Source organism: Lolium perenne, chromosome 4 (genome assembly GCF_019359855.2).
Source record: "Lolium perenne isolate Kyuss_39 chromosome 4, Kyuss_2.0, whole genome shotgun sequence".
In the NCBI taxonomy this organism is placed as follows: domain Eukaryota; kingdom Viridiplantae; phylum Streptophyta; class Magnoliopsida; order Poales; family Poaceae; genus Lolium; species Lolium perenne.
Window position 1 is genome coordinate 278,542,403 of NC_067247.2, and position 18,738 is coordinate 278,561,140.

At 44.7% G+C, this 18,738-nt stretch overlaps 1 protein-coding gene across 1 annotated transcript; it reads left to right on the forward strand.

The window, feature by feature from the left end:
• The first annotated feature begins 2,216 nt into the window (after positions 1 to 2,216).
• Positions 2,217 to 10,833, forward strand: LOC127295512 (uncharacterized). The gene is made up of 6 exons (XM_051325472.2): positions 2,217 to 2,407; positions 3,605 to 5,137; positions 5,384 to 5,458; positions 5,869 to 6,083; positions 9,485 to 9,708; positions 9,826 to 10,833. Exons 2-6 carry the CDS (start codon positions 3,736 to 3,738, stop codon positions 10,475 to 10,477), a joined length of 2,568 nt encoding a protein of 855 aa, XP_051181432.1. The 5' UTR covers positions 2,217 to 2,407; positions 3,605 to 3,735; the 3' UTR covers positions 10,478 to 10,833.
• The last annotated feature ends 7,905 nt before the right edge of the window (positions 10,834 to 18,738 follow it).

An 18,738-nucleotide genomic window follows, 5' to 3' on the forward strand; every position in this document is an offset into this window, starting at 1 on the left:
GAATGCTAGACGGTTGACCCCGTACCAACTTATTTAGAAAAGGATACGGTCTATGCGCGTCATGTTACTAGGTACACTCACTAGAGGATAAGTCTCATTTTTCATACCAAAACATGTTTTTTTTCTTCCAGAATTCACCACAGTGATCAAGCGTCACAAAACGGCTGCTTGAAGTCCTACCCATTCTTATATGACATGCTCACTCTCCGTAGAAAAGCAAGAATCACTGTTCGAGACATCAAAACCTCTTCATTGAATCTAGTCGATTAAACATCATATCGGCTTCCTGCACCACACATGCCTTCTTTAGTTAGACTACCATAATGAAATTATCATAAATAGTATCGTTTATTTCATAAATGCAGAAAAGTTAATGTGGAAGTGTAATTAATATGAGAGAAAGGATAATAGTATTATAGGTAGATACCGTATCATAACACGTAGAAATAAAAAAATTAATATTAAATAGATATTGTAACTGTTTTGCATTGAGATTCTACAAGTTAATAAATATAATGAGAATATGACACTTCGTTCATTTTAGAGATAGTATCATATAATATTATCATATACATAATACCAGTATATGATACTACACATTGTGACCTATTTTAGACATCTCTCATTGCATTAGCGACTGCATTTGGTTACTATTACTTTCACATTGCACAACATCATACGCCAATATGATAGTGTCACCTGAGTTATTTATTTGTTGAATCGCAACACCAAGTTGTTATTATGATTTACTTTCTCCGTTTCATATTAGTTGTCACTGATTTGGTAAAACTAGATCAACGACAACTAATATAGAGTTGTAATAAATCAGAGATAAGTACTCCCTCGGTTCAGTTGTATATGGCGTGCTAGTAGGCCTAGATCATCAATTTAACCAACATATAATTTATAAAAATAGGAGTACTTATTACTAACCTTTTGTTGTTAGATGCACTATGGTACTCGTAATATAATACCACTCCCTCCGTTCCAACGAATAAGGCTTATATTTTGTTTTAAAGTCAAGGCAAGTAAATTTTGATCAAAGTTTTAGAAAAATATATCAACAAATACGATATTCTCTCTCTCTCTCTCTCTCTCTATATATATATATGAAAATATATTTCATGATGTATTTAATGATATTAATTTAATATTTTGCATGTTGATGATTTTTCGTAAGAACTTGGTCAAACTTTACATGGATTGATATTTTGAAAATAAACAAGCCTTATTCATTGGAACGAAGGTAGTATACGGCAACATGTTTATAGTACGGTAGCTCGGAATGGATACCGTGCTACATGTAGTTCGGTCTGCGTTTAGCCACTCTCGTTTATAGTACTCCTACTAAGGTGACACTAGGTGAAGAACCAACACGTGGATGCAGGGGCGGCGCGTCTTGGAGACATCCCGGGTTCTGGCCCAGTCTTCCCATCAAAATTTCTCTTCTAAATAGTATCTCAGGCCCATCAAATATTAAGATATGTGTTACATGTTGTTATATTGGCCCGTGCTATTTCTTTGTCTGGTTAATTTGGCCCTGTCTACTTTAACGCTCACGCCCCGCCACTGGATGAATGGTTATGAGAGCATTGACATCCTAGCTCATAGGCCATCACAGTTCCAACCATAGGGTTGACGGTTTGGTGTCTCATAAATGTAAAATATTTCTCTTTTAGTAGGAGGCGACGCTCCTGAGACGCTGGTGGTAAATTTGTAAATCTTAAAATCCGCCGGTTCAATTTTGTAAACTGTGTCTCTCTAACATGTTCTCACAAAGATAGGATGTGATTGCGTGTGTTTATAAGGATGAGTGTATACGTTGGGAGCGTCTATAGTCTGTAAAAAGTAGGTTTCTAACCCATAAAAAAAGGTGGCAGTACGTGATAGTCACACACGCAAGGAAGCATGCATGTGACGGACGAGTACGGCCTGGACGTAAACACGGTGGGACAGATCGCGCTAATGCGGTGGTAATGGTAATGCCCACCAATCCAATGCCTTCTCGGTAACGACCAAAATCCTCCGTGGAAAACAAGACAAGTGCCAGCCCTTCCTTCAGCCTTTCGGCTCCATCCCTATTCACAGCCCCGCCAGGCTAGGGGCACACGCCTCCTCTACCCACGTCGGTGTTCCTACCCGCCGGTGGCCCCACGCGCAGCCACACGGATACATACATAGTACCTGTAGAGCGCGCCGGCATACACGCGCATACAGACGCATCTCTCCCATCTGCTGCCACCGCCCCTCCCACCTCCTGCTCATCATCTTCCAAGCTTCTCTCTTCCTCCTCCTCCTCCTCCTCCACCGTCCACCCCACTGGACGCCGAGCTCCTCCGCCGGAGCCCTGCGCCAACGCGGCCGAGATCCCGCGCCGACCGCCACCTCTTCCCGGCCCACCCACAAGGTGATCATCTCCAGCACTTCTCATAGGATTCCTCTGGGGCGGTTGCTCCGCGTTGATTAGTCCAATTGCGGTGCCGCCGGCGTGGGGGCGGGCCAATTGGGTGCTGCCTGCGGTCTCCACGGTCGCAGCGAGCCGAAAAATTGGATATTTACTGTTTCTGCGAGGGCTTCTGTTCTGTTTGCGTTGTTAGTACGCGCAAGAAGATCACTTCTTCCTCCTCTTCCGACTTAGTAGTGTGTGCTAGCTAGCATCGATGGAATACTGTGGATGGACGGGTGGTTCTGCGGCGTGGTGATGCGGCTGTCAATCGGGTGCTGGCAATGGGCGAACTCCGTTGAATTTTACTTTTTCCCCCTGGCCGGATTGCTATAGCTCGAACATTTTCTTTCTTCAGTGCGTCCCCTTCTTTATTGCTCCGTGGTCCAGTTTGAGCTCGTTTAGTTAGTCCAAGAGAGTTGGTTTCAGCGGCAGGTTGGTTATACCTGCTCATTCTTCTAAATAATTGGGACGTTCCTGGAATTAAACTAATTGAGATCGGTCTGGTGTTGTTTGAGAATCCCCAAATGGCCCAATTTGCTGCCCCACATGGTGGCTTCTCCAAGATCGAGCGGGGATACTGTGTTCAACGGATTTCTGTGATGGATTACTGTTTTTTTTATATGCTTTCCTGTGAGACAATCGAGGTATTTGTCTAATTGTTCTATTATTGAGGAAAATCAAATAGGCAACCTGCTTGGTCGGTTAAATGGAGTTGGTCATCTTCAGTTGTGTGTTCCTAGTAAACGTTTCATTGTAGTATATCTTTATGGACTAGGGAGGCAGTTTTCTCTGCAATTCAAGATCCGGCCCTGCGAGGCTCATTGCTGGTTTCGTTTCCAGCCACAGTTTCCTTATTTCTTTTTTCAGCCTCCTTAGCGCTTGCTGAGAGAGCTAAAATTTTGGGACTGATTTGAGAACGCTAGTTTCGTGGAAGGGAATTTGTCTGGTTTTACCCAAACTGCTACGCGTACCGAGCTATTTTTACAAGTTGTGTATATACAGTGATCATCCCAGTTTCTGTTATCTTCTCATCAATAGAATTCTAATGGTATGCAAAATTGCTCATGAAACATCAGGCTGTCTTTCTCCCTTGCCAGTTAAGTAACTTCAGGATGTTACTATATCTAATCGCAATTTCTTCGATATATGGAATTGCAGGTTCAGAGTTACACTGTCTGGGGCTTTTTAAACTGATCTCGCTTTACTGCTAGCTTTGGCCTGCAGTTCATGGCCGTGGCTTTGCATGTCGTTGTAAATTTCGTTCGGTACTGAGAGTGGTACACATCAAGATGGCGTCTACACGGGCAAAGAATGAAGACGACAAGGCCCTTGTCTTGTGCCAGGAAAGGAAACGTTATGTGAGAGAAGCACTTGATGGAAGATGTGCACTTGCAGCTGCTCACTTTGCTTATATTCAATCACTGAGACACACCGGATTTGCTCTGAGGAAATTTGTGGAACCTGATGTGCCAACAGATTCTTCGCTGTACACTTCAACATCCGCAACACCAGAGCCTCCTGCCGCTAGACATAGATCGGTGAACCTATCACCATCTGTGTCACATCAGGCTAGTGACTCTTTCTCCCCAGCTCCTTCGCCGTTATCTTCAGGACGTTTTCATATCAATCGCATGAAAGCTGGGAGGAACCAAGTGAGGACTGTCAAGGAGAAGGTGCCTGTTCCTGTGACGGCAACTCTGCAGACCTCATCTTCGATTCCCATACAATCTGTACAGGATCTGGATGATAGTTCCACATTTGAAGCTCCTCCAGGGACACCACCATGGGACTACTTTGGCCTTTTTCAACCTGTTGATAGCCAGTTATCATTTCATGATGAGAAGGAATCTGGTCATGATTTTGAAAATGCTGATGATATTAGGCTGCTTCGCGAGAAGGAAGGAATTCCAGAGCTTGAGGAGGAATTGGAGAAGTTTCATGCTCATGATGCTGATATTAAGCGCTCACAACAGGAGAAAACTCCAGATGTCAAAGACGGAGACAAATCTACTACCAGTGGAAGGGAGGATGATTTTGAAGAGTCAGAAGATGATTTTGAGAACCCATCATCTGAACCTCTAGTGCGGATGTTCGCGAATCGCAATGATACACCTGTTGAAAATACTGTTACAAATCAGTCACCTGCACATCGTGCTTCAGAAAAGGTTGCGCTGCATACACCTGTTGAAAATACTGTAACAAATCAGTCACCTGCACATCGTGCTTCAGAAAAGGTTTTGCTCCATACACCTGTTGAAAATACTGTAACAAATCAGTCACCTGCACATCTTTCTTCGGAAAAGGTTGGGCTTCATACACCTGTTGAAAATACTGTAACACATCAGTCACCTGCGCATCTTGCTTCAGAAAAGGTTGCGCTGGAAAATATTGATTCTAAAACGGAGGAGCCAAAAATTGACAACAGGGTACTTGACATTAGCATGTATGAAACTGATGAAAGCCCCGTGACAAGCCCTGTGAAAGAAGCGTCATCTTCAGTTGCTGCTTTTCCTATGAACGGGAAAACCAAGGAACCTTTTCGTGATGTTAGAAATGGGGTGAAAGACTTGTATACATCCATGAAAGAGGTTGAAATCTTATTTATCAAGGCATCTGATTGTGGAAAAGAAGTCCCAAGGATGCTTGAAGCCGATAAAGTCAATTTCCGCCCTTTGCTGCCCGAAGAAAAAGGTTAGAACTCAATGAGTTTAGATTACTTCTCTGTAATATTTGGTTGTAGCTTTGGTTAAATTTTTTTAGAAAGTTTTGGATGCAATAATGCAGAAATCATGTTCCCTGCAAAATAAATATTCAGAAATCATGTTGTGGTTACATCAAAACTACTTGTGTTTGTGACCATTATTGTTTCTCATTCCTTCGTTTTCTTGTTTAGTTATGACGTATATCTTGTGTTAACTTAAAGTAATTATGATGCAGCATATGGATTGAAGGCATCAGGCTTTTTTGCAACACTCTTTGCTTGCTGCAGGGAAGAAGTTCCTGTTCCTCAGCGTATGATTTTTAACTCTTATTGACAGCTTTCTTCCATTCTCCAATACACAATTCAAGTTATTGTGAATCATTTTTGCATCATATGATATCATTTGCATATTGTTTACTTTTCAATCTCCTATATAGAGTTTGAACATTGATTCCGTTGTTCCTTACATGTCAGTATAACTATAAAAATGCCATATATACTTTGGTATGTATGATTGATGGAAGTGAAAAAAGTTCAAATAAATGGGCATCGTCTACATTTTATGTGACCAGGGTTTTTTTATTCTTGATGAGAAAATGTGCAAATTTTTGAAATTCCTCTAAAAAGAGTCTTCATTATTTCACATGTTATCTTGTTTTGTAAATGGTAGCCGTACCATTTCCTCTCATCATGACAGACAAATGTCTTGTATTTTCTGCAGCTCCTCCTGAGGCTGAAGTGAAGTATCTTACCTGGCATAGATCAGTGTCCTCACACTCTTCCTCATCTAGAAATCCTCTTGGGCCAGCATCAAAAGTTGATGTTGATGGTCTCACTGGAAATATCTTCAGTGGTGTATACATGAATTCCGGCAGTCACGCTTCCACACTAGATAGATTGTATGCATGGGAGAGAAAGCTCTATGATGAAGTTAAGGTAAAAACTTATTTTGGACAGTCCTTTTACCGAGTTTCGTGATCTGTTCTAGCCAATGTTTTAAATATCATGTAGCAGGAGCTTAGCAATGAGGTACTTATATAGTGGATAGAAGATAGCAGCCATATAGTTGAAGAAGTATGAAGTTAATTAGACAATTGTGAAATAATATAGTGCATATTGCATCGGAACTATTCAATGATGTTATCTCAAGCCGTGGAGTATTGATTCACAAGGAAGATGAACAAAATATGCAACATGTTGATCATAAAGAATCGTGAGAATATATTTGTATTGAACGTTGGTACACATGATATGCTATAGTAGCTATAGCATCCTGTATCAGGATGTAGGCGGACACGTCAGCGGAGTCCATTGTGTCTGCTGACTAAGCCGTTTATGCCGATGTACACTAGCATAGCTTCGTAGCTTGTATGCGCAGCTTCTTTGATCAACAGCGTCTATACATTAGTACTGTCTATCTTATATACAACAAAATGATTCAGAGAAGAATTTATACTTCAGTGTGTACATACTCTGGCACAGACTATAAAGAAATTAAACAAACTCTTCCGATTGTCTTCATTTTGTTGCACTTTACTCATATCAAACAAAAACTAGTACTCCAGTAGGCAGTAGCTTAATACAGTTCTTCAAATACATAATTGTACTAATCATAACATAATTCATTGTACTGTAGCTACTGCCTACATGCAACCTACACTAATAATCAGCTTCTTTAATCACAGCTTCTTTGATCAAGCTACACTAATCATCAACTTCGTTGATCATCAAGATTCCTCTTCTTTGATCAAGCTACAAAATTTGAATTGGTAGATGATCAGAGCAATAGCAATTCGACCAACGTCTAAAAATAGATGAGCAGAGAGAACTAACAATTGGGCACTAACATAGACCACTAGCCGCCGCCCCGCGACCTTCTCCCTAGTCTCCTCCGCTGCCGTCTGAAGATGCCGGCCGTTCGAGGCGCAGGTGCTGGTGCCAGCTGTGTCGGCAGCGCTGGGTAGGTGCCAGTGAACTGCAGTGGCGGCGGAGATCAATGTGCTTCGTGCACGACTCCCGCCGTTCATGGGGCTCGAATAAAGGAGTTAGATGGTGATCCTAGTGGTCTTCATCCTATCAATTCTTCCGATCAGCCTGCCGTCGATCATCCGCCGCCAGCTTCATCGGACCATTTCTTCCTAATTTGGGCATCACCACCCTCGCCTGCCGGTTTCCGGATTCTTCGTCCTATCAAGACTGAATCAAGTATTCAGGTTACAACATCGCAGCAGTGGAGGGAAGAGAAGGATCAGATCTGTACGTATCTTCACCACCTGATTCTTGCTCTTCTCCCCTGATTTTTCAGATACATAAGTCAGATACATGGGCACACATGAGCATATACTTAGACGGTCTTGATTTATGATGGCACATAATTGTTTTAAAGAGGCCAGATTTTATTTTAAAACAAAAAGATACTGCATAGTTCAAATATAAGTAGCCAAGGTGGCCTGACATTTCCAGCACTTAATTTGCACACATTAAGGTTCAAATATAAGTAGCTGTAGTTGCACGTTTGCACACATCCCAGAACTTAATTTGTGCTTACCAAAGCGCACATTAGTTTCTCATGAAGGTTTCTCCCCTTCAAAAATCAAGCACCACCAGCAGTAGCAGCCATCTCTAGTTTTGGCTTGCAAACAGTGTCATCTCTAGTTTTGTATCGTTTTCGCCGTTGGTGGCTTTGTTAATTCAAAGTTGGGCACTTGCGTGCCTTTTATCTAAAAAAAAAAACTTCAGCTCCAACGAGGAAGGACATGGCTACTACTTGTGGATGTCACCTCCCTCGCCCAGAAACTGTGATGGAAGGGAGAAAGATGTCAAGATTCAGACATGAGAACAAGAACACCATCTTAGAAACTGCGCTCAATGCAATAAACAACTACAGGTTCGAGTGAAACAAGTCAGTTGTGTATTTGATGTTCTCCACATGTCTACAAAAATAAACTGAGGAACTCGTCCACCCATACAACCAAATCAGAGGATCTAAAAAATGCACCAAACTTTGGAGATTCATGCCCAAACAACACACAAGTTTTACACATATCAAATAGAAAAAATGATAACCATGCAGAGGACGGAAGAAGAATACCATATCTAAGTTAAGCTGTGTTAAGAGCATCGTGTCGGTTTTATTCCGAAGTATAGGCATAGCATTGATGGAACCACAGAGGAATGTCATGACTCATGATCTAAAATAAGAGCTACAGCCTACAGGGAGACATTCACACATCCCAGTCACTTCTCTGTGCTACTCATGTCTGTAAGTAGAACTAACGTAATGGACCAATACAGACTCGTTTAATCATGTTCCACTTAAGCGACATGCTATCAAGAGCAGCTAGCTGAAGTCTCTTTGATCAGGAGCTGCTCAGGATGTGATACATGGATGGATGGAATCCTCCATCATGATTGACTCAGAAGACAGAAGGCTGTCTGGTGCTAACCAGTTCTTGTCCTCCTCCATCGATCGATGGGGAAGACCGGAAGAGAAGGATCAAAGAAATCAAACCTGTCCCGCTGGATTTTGTACTCCTCCCCTGCCGAGTTCTTGTCCTCCTTCTTGTCTGCTGGATGCTTCTCCTCCTCCACCACCATTAATCCGCACGCGGCGACGGCGAGACAGCCGGGATGATGCAGGCGTAGAGGGAGGCACTGGGATGAGCGGGTCAGCTGGATGGAGGGCAGCGACGATCTGGGCACAGGCCGGGTGGAGGCGACAGGCGGACAGGACGCCAGCCCAGCGGTGGCGAACGGCGGGCAGCGTGCCCTATCCACCGGAGGTTCTCTGTTTCTTTGCTAGGAGCTACCTTTTTTTTTTTCCTTCGCAGGACAAACATGCATAGCAGGCTGACCGGGCCGTGTCCGTCAAGTCTGTACAACTTATGTGGCTTGTCCGAAACGTTGATTATACAATTTTCATGGACGCAGATAAACGGACTCGCGGACGTCCGTGTCCATCTGCACGCTGAATCCTGTAGCAGGCCTTAGTGCCCCTTTAGTCCTCTACAGCACCACAGCTATAATAACCGTGGCGCAGTGTCCATTCCTGCTTATCAGCTATAGTGATCTGCTTAAATTAGTAAAGTATTATACTGTTAACAAACTCTGCAGTATATAAATTTTCATTAAGAAGTTTGTGATGTTCCTGTTTTCCGGGCTTGAACTATTTGTACTAATATCTCTGAATAAATTACACCTCTCTGTCTTTTTGCCTTAAGTATGTGAATTGGTTGACGCCTCAATATCTTTTGCCTTAATTCTGTAAATGATAGCTCTCCTTGTATTTCTGCAATATGAATTATTCCTTTATATGCTAACCTTCATGTCGCTTGCAGGCTAGTGGTACAATTTGCAGGCAGTATGATGAGAAATGTAGGCACCTGAGACACCAGGAATCAAGAGGAGAAAATCAATTGAGTATTGATAAAACCCGTGCTGCCGTGAAGGATTTGTACTCCAGAATTTTGGTGGCCATTCAGAGAATTGACATGGTTTCTAAAAACATAGAGGATCTAAGGGACAAAGAGCTTCAACCTCAGCTTGAAGAATTAATTGGAAGGTATTGGTTCTCCATTCAGTTTGTACAATACATACATGCTGCAACTCATTAGACACTTTGTGGAATGAGCTTAGTTTTAGTATTTGCTGTTGGATGAAATATTCGCATTCTTTGCAGCTTAACTCGCATGTGGGCAACAATGCTCGAGTGTCACCGGCATCAGCACGACATTATTAAGCTAGTATCCAACAGTGGCAATATGAAGATCTTAGTTCGGACAGAATCACAGTTCCAAGCAACTCTTCTCCTTCAGGTCGAACTGAACACTCTATGTTCAAACTTCCAGAGGTGGATAGGATCACACAGATCTTACTTGAACAGCCTACATTCATGGTTACTCAAGTGTGTGAAATCACTAAGAAAGAAGAAGAAATCCAGAAAGAAGAAGGATACCGATTTTCAGATAACAGATTATGCTGTTGCGCCCATATTTACGATCTGTGACCAGTGGATTAAGTTATTGGAAAATTTGCCAACCAATGACTTGGAAAAAGCAATTAAAGGTCTGGTTGCAGATATAAACCATTGTGTGCCTCGCCAAGAGAAGAGGCGCGGTGGTTCAAGGTCCACCTTCTCAGTACCCCACAATGGAGGGTGGAACGATGAAATGGGGGCAAACCATAGAAATGTTCCTCCTACGGATTTACAGTCAAGCTTGGAGACATTCCTAGGGACGCTTGCCGATTTCTCGGATGCTTCACTGCAGAAGTATATGGAACTGAAGGTGAACGTTGACAAGGCAAAGGAGGATTATGAGAAATATAATTAGTAACTTATGCGGAGGCAAATCAGTGGTACTAATTTCTGAAACGAAACATCATAACTCACTAGAGCTGGAAAAGTAAATCGTCAGTGTGTATATTTGTTGGTGGAAATAATAGGCACAAAATCACTACCATCATTTTTGTCAGTCGGGAGATAAGTCTAGGTGGGAGAGAGTGATAAATATGTAGATTTCTGGGCTTCTGGCTAGTGTCATGCCGCCTTAATGGGGGATGTAAATGTAAGGTGTAGATTAAACTGTAAGATGAGGGATATATAAAATGTATATTTATCGGGGGTATATCAATATATGAAGTTACCTGTCCATGTATCATCTGTATATAACTTTCAGCCTTCCATACAGTACGGAGTTATCTATGAATGCTTGGTGATGATCTTGTTAGGGAAGTGCCTCGGCGTTCCACCCGGAAGGAACAGAATGACTATTGTAATGACTGGATTTAATATTGATAATTTGTCGCGTATACATTGTCTAATTAAGCATGTAATGGTCAATGAAACTACAACGACTTACTTTTGAAACGAGAACTGTATTGACTTGCTTGGTAACTGACTGTGTTTGTGACTGACTGGGTTTTACAATTGTGGTCTGAGTGACAGCAATAATATGGGCCTTGTGGAAGGCAAGGGACGGCTTATATTTCAAACCGGTGGTTATTCTTGATCCAACTATTTTTCTAAAGTAGACATGCACAAAGGTGTTTTTTTTTATAGAATACGGCACTTTATTGATTAACTCATATCAATACAAAGGGTCTTCCGGATGCAAGCCGGAGCATTATTGAAAATAAAATCTAAAGACGCTAGATTACATGATCTAGCTAAAATGTGTACCGCTTCATTCAGAGAGCGTTTAACATGCCGAAAAGATGCAACAGAAAAGTCTGCAGCCAACAGTTTGATGTCCTTTACCAACATTCCCACCTGCGACCGATCATGCACAATGAAGTTTAGTCGCTGGATCAAGGATAAGCAATCAGTGGGCTTTGGCGTTTCGACGATTGACCGAGAGTGTTTAATCATGCCATAGGGACACTTCAAAACTTTTTGTATTTTCCACTCAAGAAAAAAAATCATGTTTTTTTTTTTTTTTTTTTTTGCGGGTAGAAAAAAAAAAAAAAAAAAAATCATGTTAAACGGTGGTGGATCTAATGCTATGTGATTACATTTGTTACTAGATGACGGCCAGTTCAGTTTAGCCTGGGTTATGATAAAAAAAAAAAGATTAAAGCAGTATGGACAAATTGCAATAGTGTTGCTTTAGCTGTTTAATTTATTTTTTGGATTTAATATGAACAACTTGAATCCAGGTGCCCATCTCCGAGAATGAGAGTAAATTAACAATTCTAGAGGTGGTAAACACTACGGGAAAATCAGGCGCTGTCGTGCAGCGTTTCATTGCCGTGAGGCACTGCACGGCAAAGATTTCTTTGCCGTGTGGCGCGAGAGGGACGCACGGCAAAGAAATAAAGCACGGCAAAGTTTTATGGTGGCGCACGGCAAAGTATCGCCGCACGGCAAAGTTAGAAGTGCCTCACGGCAACGCGCTGGCGCACGGCAAAGCCCTCCAGAAGCGCACGGCAAAGAAGCCAGGACGGCAAAGATCCTTTGCCGTGCGTTGCATTCTTTGCCGTGCGTTGCATTCTTTGCCGTGGTGCTCCCTTTGCCGTGCGGCCAGGAATAGTGCACGGCAAAGCCTCCTTTGCCGTGCGTTGCATTCTTTGCCGTGCGCCAACAACCATTTAATTTGTTTTTCTAACTATTTTATTTCATCTAATACTTATATTTATTTTGTTAATTAGTTTTTCTTTTTGATGACTATTTATTAGACAATGTGCAATACAAAATTACTCTCCATGTTCATCCCCCCACATATATCAGGGTTCCGGTGCTCCGGCGGCCGTCCCCCTCCTTCCCCCCAAAACAGCGGGACGGCGGGTCTACCCCCGTAGATTTCTCCGCGCGAGGGTGCACAATGTACTTTTTCATTCTTTTAGGTTTGTTAGGGTTAGGTTTTAGGTCCAGTTGCAAGTTTTGGTGGCATTCGTGCTTCGGGGGTCATTCCCCCCTAAAAACGGCTGTCTGTGGGCCTCGGATGGTCTACCCCCTAGATTTCTCCACGCGAGGTTCCACCAATATACCTTTTCATAGGTTTAGGTTTGTTTAGTCCATGGACATATTGAAAACCATGTGTGGCACCCTTTGGCACAGTCTAGCCCCCGATATACCCGTGGCGGGACACTTCACCGTACACGTCCAGGAATCTGTTAAGTGTTATCGCCCGAAGGTGAGGGATGTCAGACCGGGATCCATGCCATGCACCATTTGGTGAATCACACCTTGCATCACACTTTGACACATAGAATAGGCCCACATGCAAGATTTGGTGGGGTTCCGGTGTTCCGGCGGTCGTTCTCCCCCTCCTCCCCCCAAAACAGCGAAACGTGTGCCCCGGCGGGTCTACCCCCTAGATTTCTCTGCGCGAGGGTGCACCAATGTACATTTTCATTCTTTTAGGTTTGTTTAGGACATATACACATGGAGAACCAAGATTGGGACCCTTTGGCACATACACCCGCAGCTCGAGCCATTATCACACGATCGACGGTGTGCCTGATCTACTGGTTAGGGTTCGGTGTAGGGTGAGGGCTAGGGTCTAGGGTTTAGGGGAGCTACTTTTGCACCATTACACCTTGCATCACACTTTGAAACATAGAATAGGTCCACATGCAAGGTTTGGTGGGGTTCCGGTGCTCCGGCGGTCGTTATCCCCCTCCTCCCCCAAAACGTGAACGTGTGCCCCAGTGGTCTACCCCCTAGATTTCTCGGCGCGAGGGTGCACCAATGTAACTTTTCATTCTTTTAGGTTTGTTTAGGACATATACACATGGAGAACCAAGATTGGGACCCTTTGGCACATATACCCGCAGCTAGAGCCATTATCACACGATCGACGGTGTGCCTGATCTACTGGTTAGGGTTAGGTGTAGGGTTAGGGCTAGGGTTTAGGGGCTAGGGCTAGGGTTTAGGTTAAAGGATAAGTATTTATGGTTAGGTATAGGTTTAGGGTTTAGGGTTAGGGTTAGGGTTTATGATGCATGGTTCTGCAGCTCCGGCGTCGTGGTTTAGGGATTTAGAGGGGTTTAGGGCTCGAAGCCTCCCAACTATAGGGTCTAGGGTTTAGGGGAGCTACTTTTGCACCATTAAACCTTGCACCACACTTTGACACATATCATAGGTCCACATGAAAGGTTTGGTGGGGTTCCGGTGCTCCGGCGGTCGTTATCCCCCTCCTCCCCCAAAACAATGAACGTGTACCCGGCGGGTCTACCCCCCTAGATTTCTCCGCGCGAGGGTGCACCAATGTAACTTTTCATTCTTTTAGGTTTGTTTAGTACATATACACATGGAGAACCAAGATTGGGACCCTTTGGCACATATACCCGCAGCTAGAGCCATTATCACACGATCGACGGTGTGCACGATCTCTTGGATAGGGTTAGGTGTAGGGTTAGGGCTAGGGTTTAGGGGCTAGGGCTAGGGTTTAGGTTAAAGGGTAAGTATTTATGGTTAGGTATAGGTTTAGGGTTTAGGGTTAGGGTTAGGGTTTATGATGCATGGTTCTGCAGCTCCGGCGTCGTGGTTTAGGGATTTAGAGGGGTTTAGGGCTCGAAGCCTCCCGGTTTAGGGTTTAGGGTTTAGGGGAGCTACTTTTGCACCATTAGACCTTGCACCACACTTTGACACATATCATAGGTCCACATGCAAGGTTTGGTGGGGTTCGGTGCTCCGGCGGTCGTTATCCCCCTCCCCAAAACAATGGAACGTGTGCCCGGCGGGTCTACCCCTAGATTTCTCCGCGCGAGGGTGCACCAATGTAACTTTTCATTCTTTTAGGTTTGTTTAGTACATATACACATGGAGAACCAAGATTGGGACCCTTTGGCACATATACCCGCAGCTAGAGCCATTATCACACGATCGACGGTGTGCCTGATCTACCGGTTAGGGTTAGGTGTAGGGTTAGGGCTAGGGTTTAGGGGCTAGGGCTAGGGTTTAGGTTAAAGGGTAAGTATTTATGGTTAGGTATAGGTTTAGGGTTTAGGGTTAGGGTTAGGGTTTATGATGCATGGTTCTGCAGCTCCGGTGTCGTGGTTTAGGGATTTAGAGGGGTTTAGGGCTCGAAGCCTCCCCAGTTTAGGGTTTAGGGTTTAGGGGAGCTACTTTTGCACCATTAGACCTTGCACCACACTTTGACACATATCATAGGTCCACATGCAAGGTTTGGTGGGGTTCCGGTGCTCCGGCGGTCGTTATCCCCCTCCTCCCCCAAAACAGCGGAACGTGTGCCCCGGCGGGTCTACCCCCCCTAGATTTCTCCGCGCGAGGGTGCACCAATGTAACTTTTCATTCTTTTAGGTTTGTTTAGTACATATACACATGGAGAACCAAGATTGGGACCCTTTGGCACATATACCCGCAGCTAGAGCCATTATCACACGATCGACGGTGTGCCTGATCTACTGGTTAGGGTTAGGTGTAGGGTTAGGGCTAGGGTTTAGGGGCTAGGGCTAGGGTTTAGGTTAAAGGTAAGTATTTATGGTTAGGTATAGGTTTAGGGTTTAGGGTTAGGGTTAGGGTTTAGGTTTAGGGTTTAGGTTTAGGGTTAGGGTTAGGGTTTAGGGTTAGGGTTAGGGTTTAGGCTACTTTTGCATGCTGAGTTTTTTTGAAATTGAAAGCATGATACATACTTTATTAAATGATACTCATATTGAAAAAACAGGTTTAATGTAATGTGGATATAGAAATGAATGTTGTTGATAATTAAAATATGTTGGGACTTGCTCCCCCTTCTCTGGATCAGCTCGACCTGATTGATGCTTATCTACCCTGGATCATTATTTCTAACAGCTAAGTGGCATTGCCACTTGGTTCAATTCTTTCTTCTATTTTTGTTGTGTGCAGGTTAAAGATGAACTAGATGATCCAGGTGATCAACTTGATCAACTGTAGATGGACAATAGCTAGGGTTTTAGTATAGTTACTTGTATATTTATTTTCATATTTGATCCAGTTACACATTGTTGTAATATAAATGAATTATGTAAATGACAATGTATATGAATTATGTAATATAAATGAATTATGTAAATGACAATGTATAATAAAAAAAAATAAAAAAAATCTTTGCCGTGCGCAGGCGCACGGCAAAGAGCCCCCGCACGGCAAAGCTCCTTTGCCGCACGGCAAAGGAGTTCGCACGGCAAAGCGTGCGGATAAGTGGATTTGGTCGGGACGCGCCGAGCCACAAACGCGCGCTCCGGTCGACCTCTCTCCTCGCTCACCCCCGCGCCGCCACCTCCCCGCACGCACGCAGGCCGCACGCCGCCGCCCGCCTCCCCACGCCGCCGGCTGCCGCTACTTCCCTGCGCTCCCCCGCCGCCGCCGCTACTGCTACTCCCCCGCCGCCACTGCTACTCCCCCCCCGCCGCCGCTGCCCCTCCCCGCTGCCGCCGCTACTCCCCGCCGCCGCCGCTACTGCCCCTCCCCGCCGCCGCCGCTACTCCACCCGCCTCCCCCGCCCCCTTCCCCGCTGCAGGCCGCCGCTGTTGCTCCCCTGCTCGCCACCACCCGAGCGAGCCGCCACCACCCGAGCGAGCCGCCACCCGAGCCGCCACCACCACCTCACCCGCAGCCTCCCTCGCCGGCCACCACCTGAGGAGGGTCAAGGTGTGTGCCTCTTTTTTTTTGAATTTTTCATATTACTTATTGTATTTAGGGTAGTTAAAAAATATTATGCATGCTAATTAGTAGTTACAATAAATATGCATGAAAAATAGGGTAGTTTAGTATAGAAAATATTTTAGAAAGTGGGATTTAGAGCAAACCAATAGGGATTTAGAGAAAATAGGGATTTAGAGCAAACCAATAGGGATTTAGAGAAAATAGGGATTTAGAGAAATATTGTATTTACAATAGTGGGATTTAGAGCAAACAAGTGATCTTTTGTCGCTAATTACTTTTCTCGCTATGCAGACGATGTTTTGAGGTGGACACAGGGGCCGGCGTTGTCGGGGTGCTTGAGGAGCGTTGCTCAAGGGGACCATTTTACCGGAGGGGATTTTGGCGGAGGGTCATTGGTCTTCTTCGCCGGCTGTCGGTCACGCTTCGAGGGTGAGAATCCGTTCGCCTCTCTTGTACCTAGGTTTTTTCTTTATGTCTAGATCACCAAGTCTGTCGCGATACCTAGGCGTCTCTTCCCGACCGTAAGGGTTACGCGGATAAATATGCATTAGTGGTCTCGCATATTATAAACCGTAACTCTTACGGCATTTATCGGGACAGCCGGCGGATGCGTAGTTGGGTACGTTCTCCGTGCTCTACCCCGATCCGAGACAGGATTTCGGTAGCGCCTCCCCGTTGTTCTCCGGATGCACACCCCTCTCGGCTTTTTGCCGAGACGTGTATCGGGAGAGCAGCGGGGAGGTGCTGCCGAAATTTTGTCTCGGATCGGGGTAGAGCTAGGAGAACGTACTCAATCTACGGATCCGGCGGCTGCTAGGAGCCCACCTAGTAGAGTTTCAGGTTGATGCACGCGTAAAATAAATAAATATATGATGCATTTATTTCGTATTTGATATATAAATGCTATGTTCGTCTGTTTTGTTGCTGATTAGAGGATGGATAATCGTGGCTGGATGTACGATGGCGAGAATCGGTCGGTGGAACTATCTTGATGAATGGGGAGAAAAGACCGAGCAGTTTGTGGATAGGGCGTTTGCCATCCCTAGCAGACCTATAAGTGTTTTGTGCCCTTGTAGTAAGTGCGCTAACCGAAAGGCACAGGACAAGGAAACTATGAGTATGCACCTGATCAAGTTTGGGTTCACACCGTCCTACAGGATTTGGACTTACCATGGAGAAAAGGCAAAGAAACGTGCTAGGAAGGAGGTGCGGCAGATTCAACCTAGGGGGGAATATGACACTGGTTTTGATAGGTGCTTAGAAAACTTGGCTAATGGTAATGTGCCTGAAAGCTCTCATGTAGAGGTGGAGACACCTCAGGATGCGGAGACAAGTGAGGACCCGGAGGAAAACACAAAGGAGTATTATGAGGCTCTGTTTGCTTCGCAGAAACCCCTACATGAAAATACGAGGTTACCCAACTAGATGCCATCGCTCGCCTTATGGCCTTGAAGTGCCATAGGAACTTGTGCAGAGATGGGTTCGATGAACTTCTGGTCATCGTAGGCAGCCTTCTGCCGAAAGGGCACCTCTTGCCGCAAAACTTCTACTATTCGACCAAATTGCTCAGTGACCTTAAGATGTCATCTCAGCAGATACACGCTTGTCCAAAGGGATGCATGCTATTCAGAGAGGAGCACGCTGACACAAATTATTGCATCAAATGCAATTCCTCTAGGTACTTTGAGGTAGACCGCAATGGTGATGGTCAGAAGAGGCAGACCACGGTTGCCAAGAATATCCTCCGCTATCTTCCAGTTCTACCGATGATCCAGCGGCTCTTCATGACCGAGGATACGCCTGCCAGATGAGGTGGGCCGTGGAAGGAAACAGATACACCGACAAGATGATACATCCGTCGGATGGTACCGCATGGAAGAACTTTGTGAAGAAATTTCCACCGAAAGCAGGTGACCCGAGGAGCGTAGCGATTGCGATATCAACCGATGGGTTCAATCCATATGGTATGTCGGCTGCATACAGATTGTTGGCCGGTGTTTGTTATTCCCATGAACCTCCCCACAGCGTACGCATGAGATCAGAGAACATGTTTGTGTCGATGATAATCCCAGGGCCCAAATACCCGGGCAAGAACATGAATGTGTACCTGGAACCGCTGGTGGATGACTTGGTTCGTGGCTGGGAAGGTCGCGGGATCCGAACATATGACACATCAAAGAAGGAGTACTTCGATATGTATGTGTGGTACCACACGTCCCTGCATGACCTGCCAGCATATGCTTTGTTCTGCGGGTGGTGTACACATGGGAAGTGGCCTTGCCCACAGTGCATGTGCCGTGTCTTTCTTACGGCTAAACAAGGGAGGCAAGTATTCATGCTTTGATGAATCTCGACAGTTCCTTGATCGGAGGCATGCATACAGGAGTGATGTAAAGAGTTTAAAGAAAGGCCGTGTTGTCCGTGGCCCAAAGCCAATTCCGAAGACCGGAACGGAAATCAAGGCCGAGTTAGATGCTCTTCAGCCTAGCCCTGATGGGAATG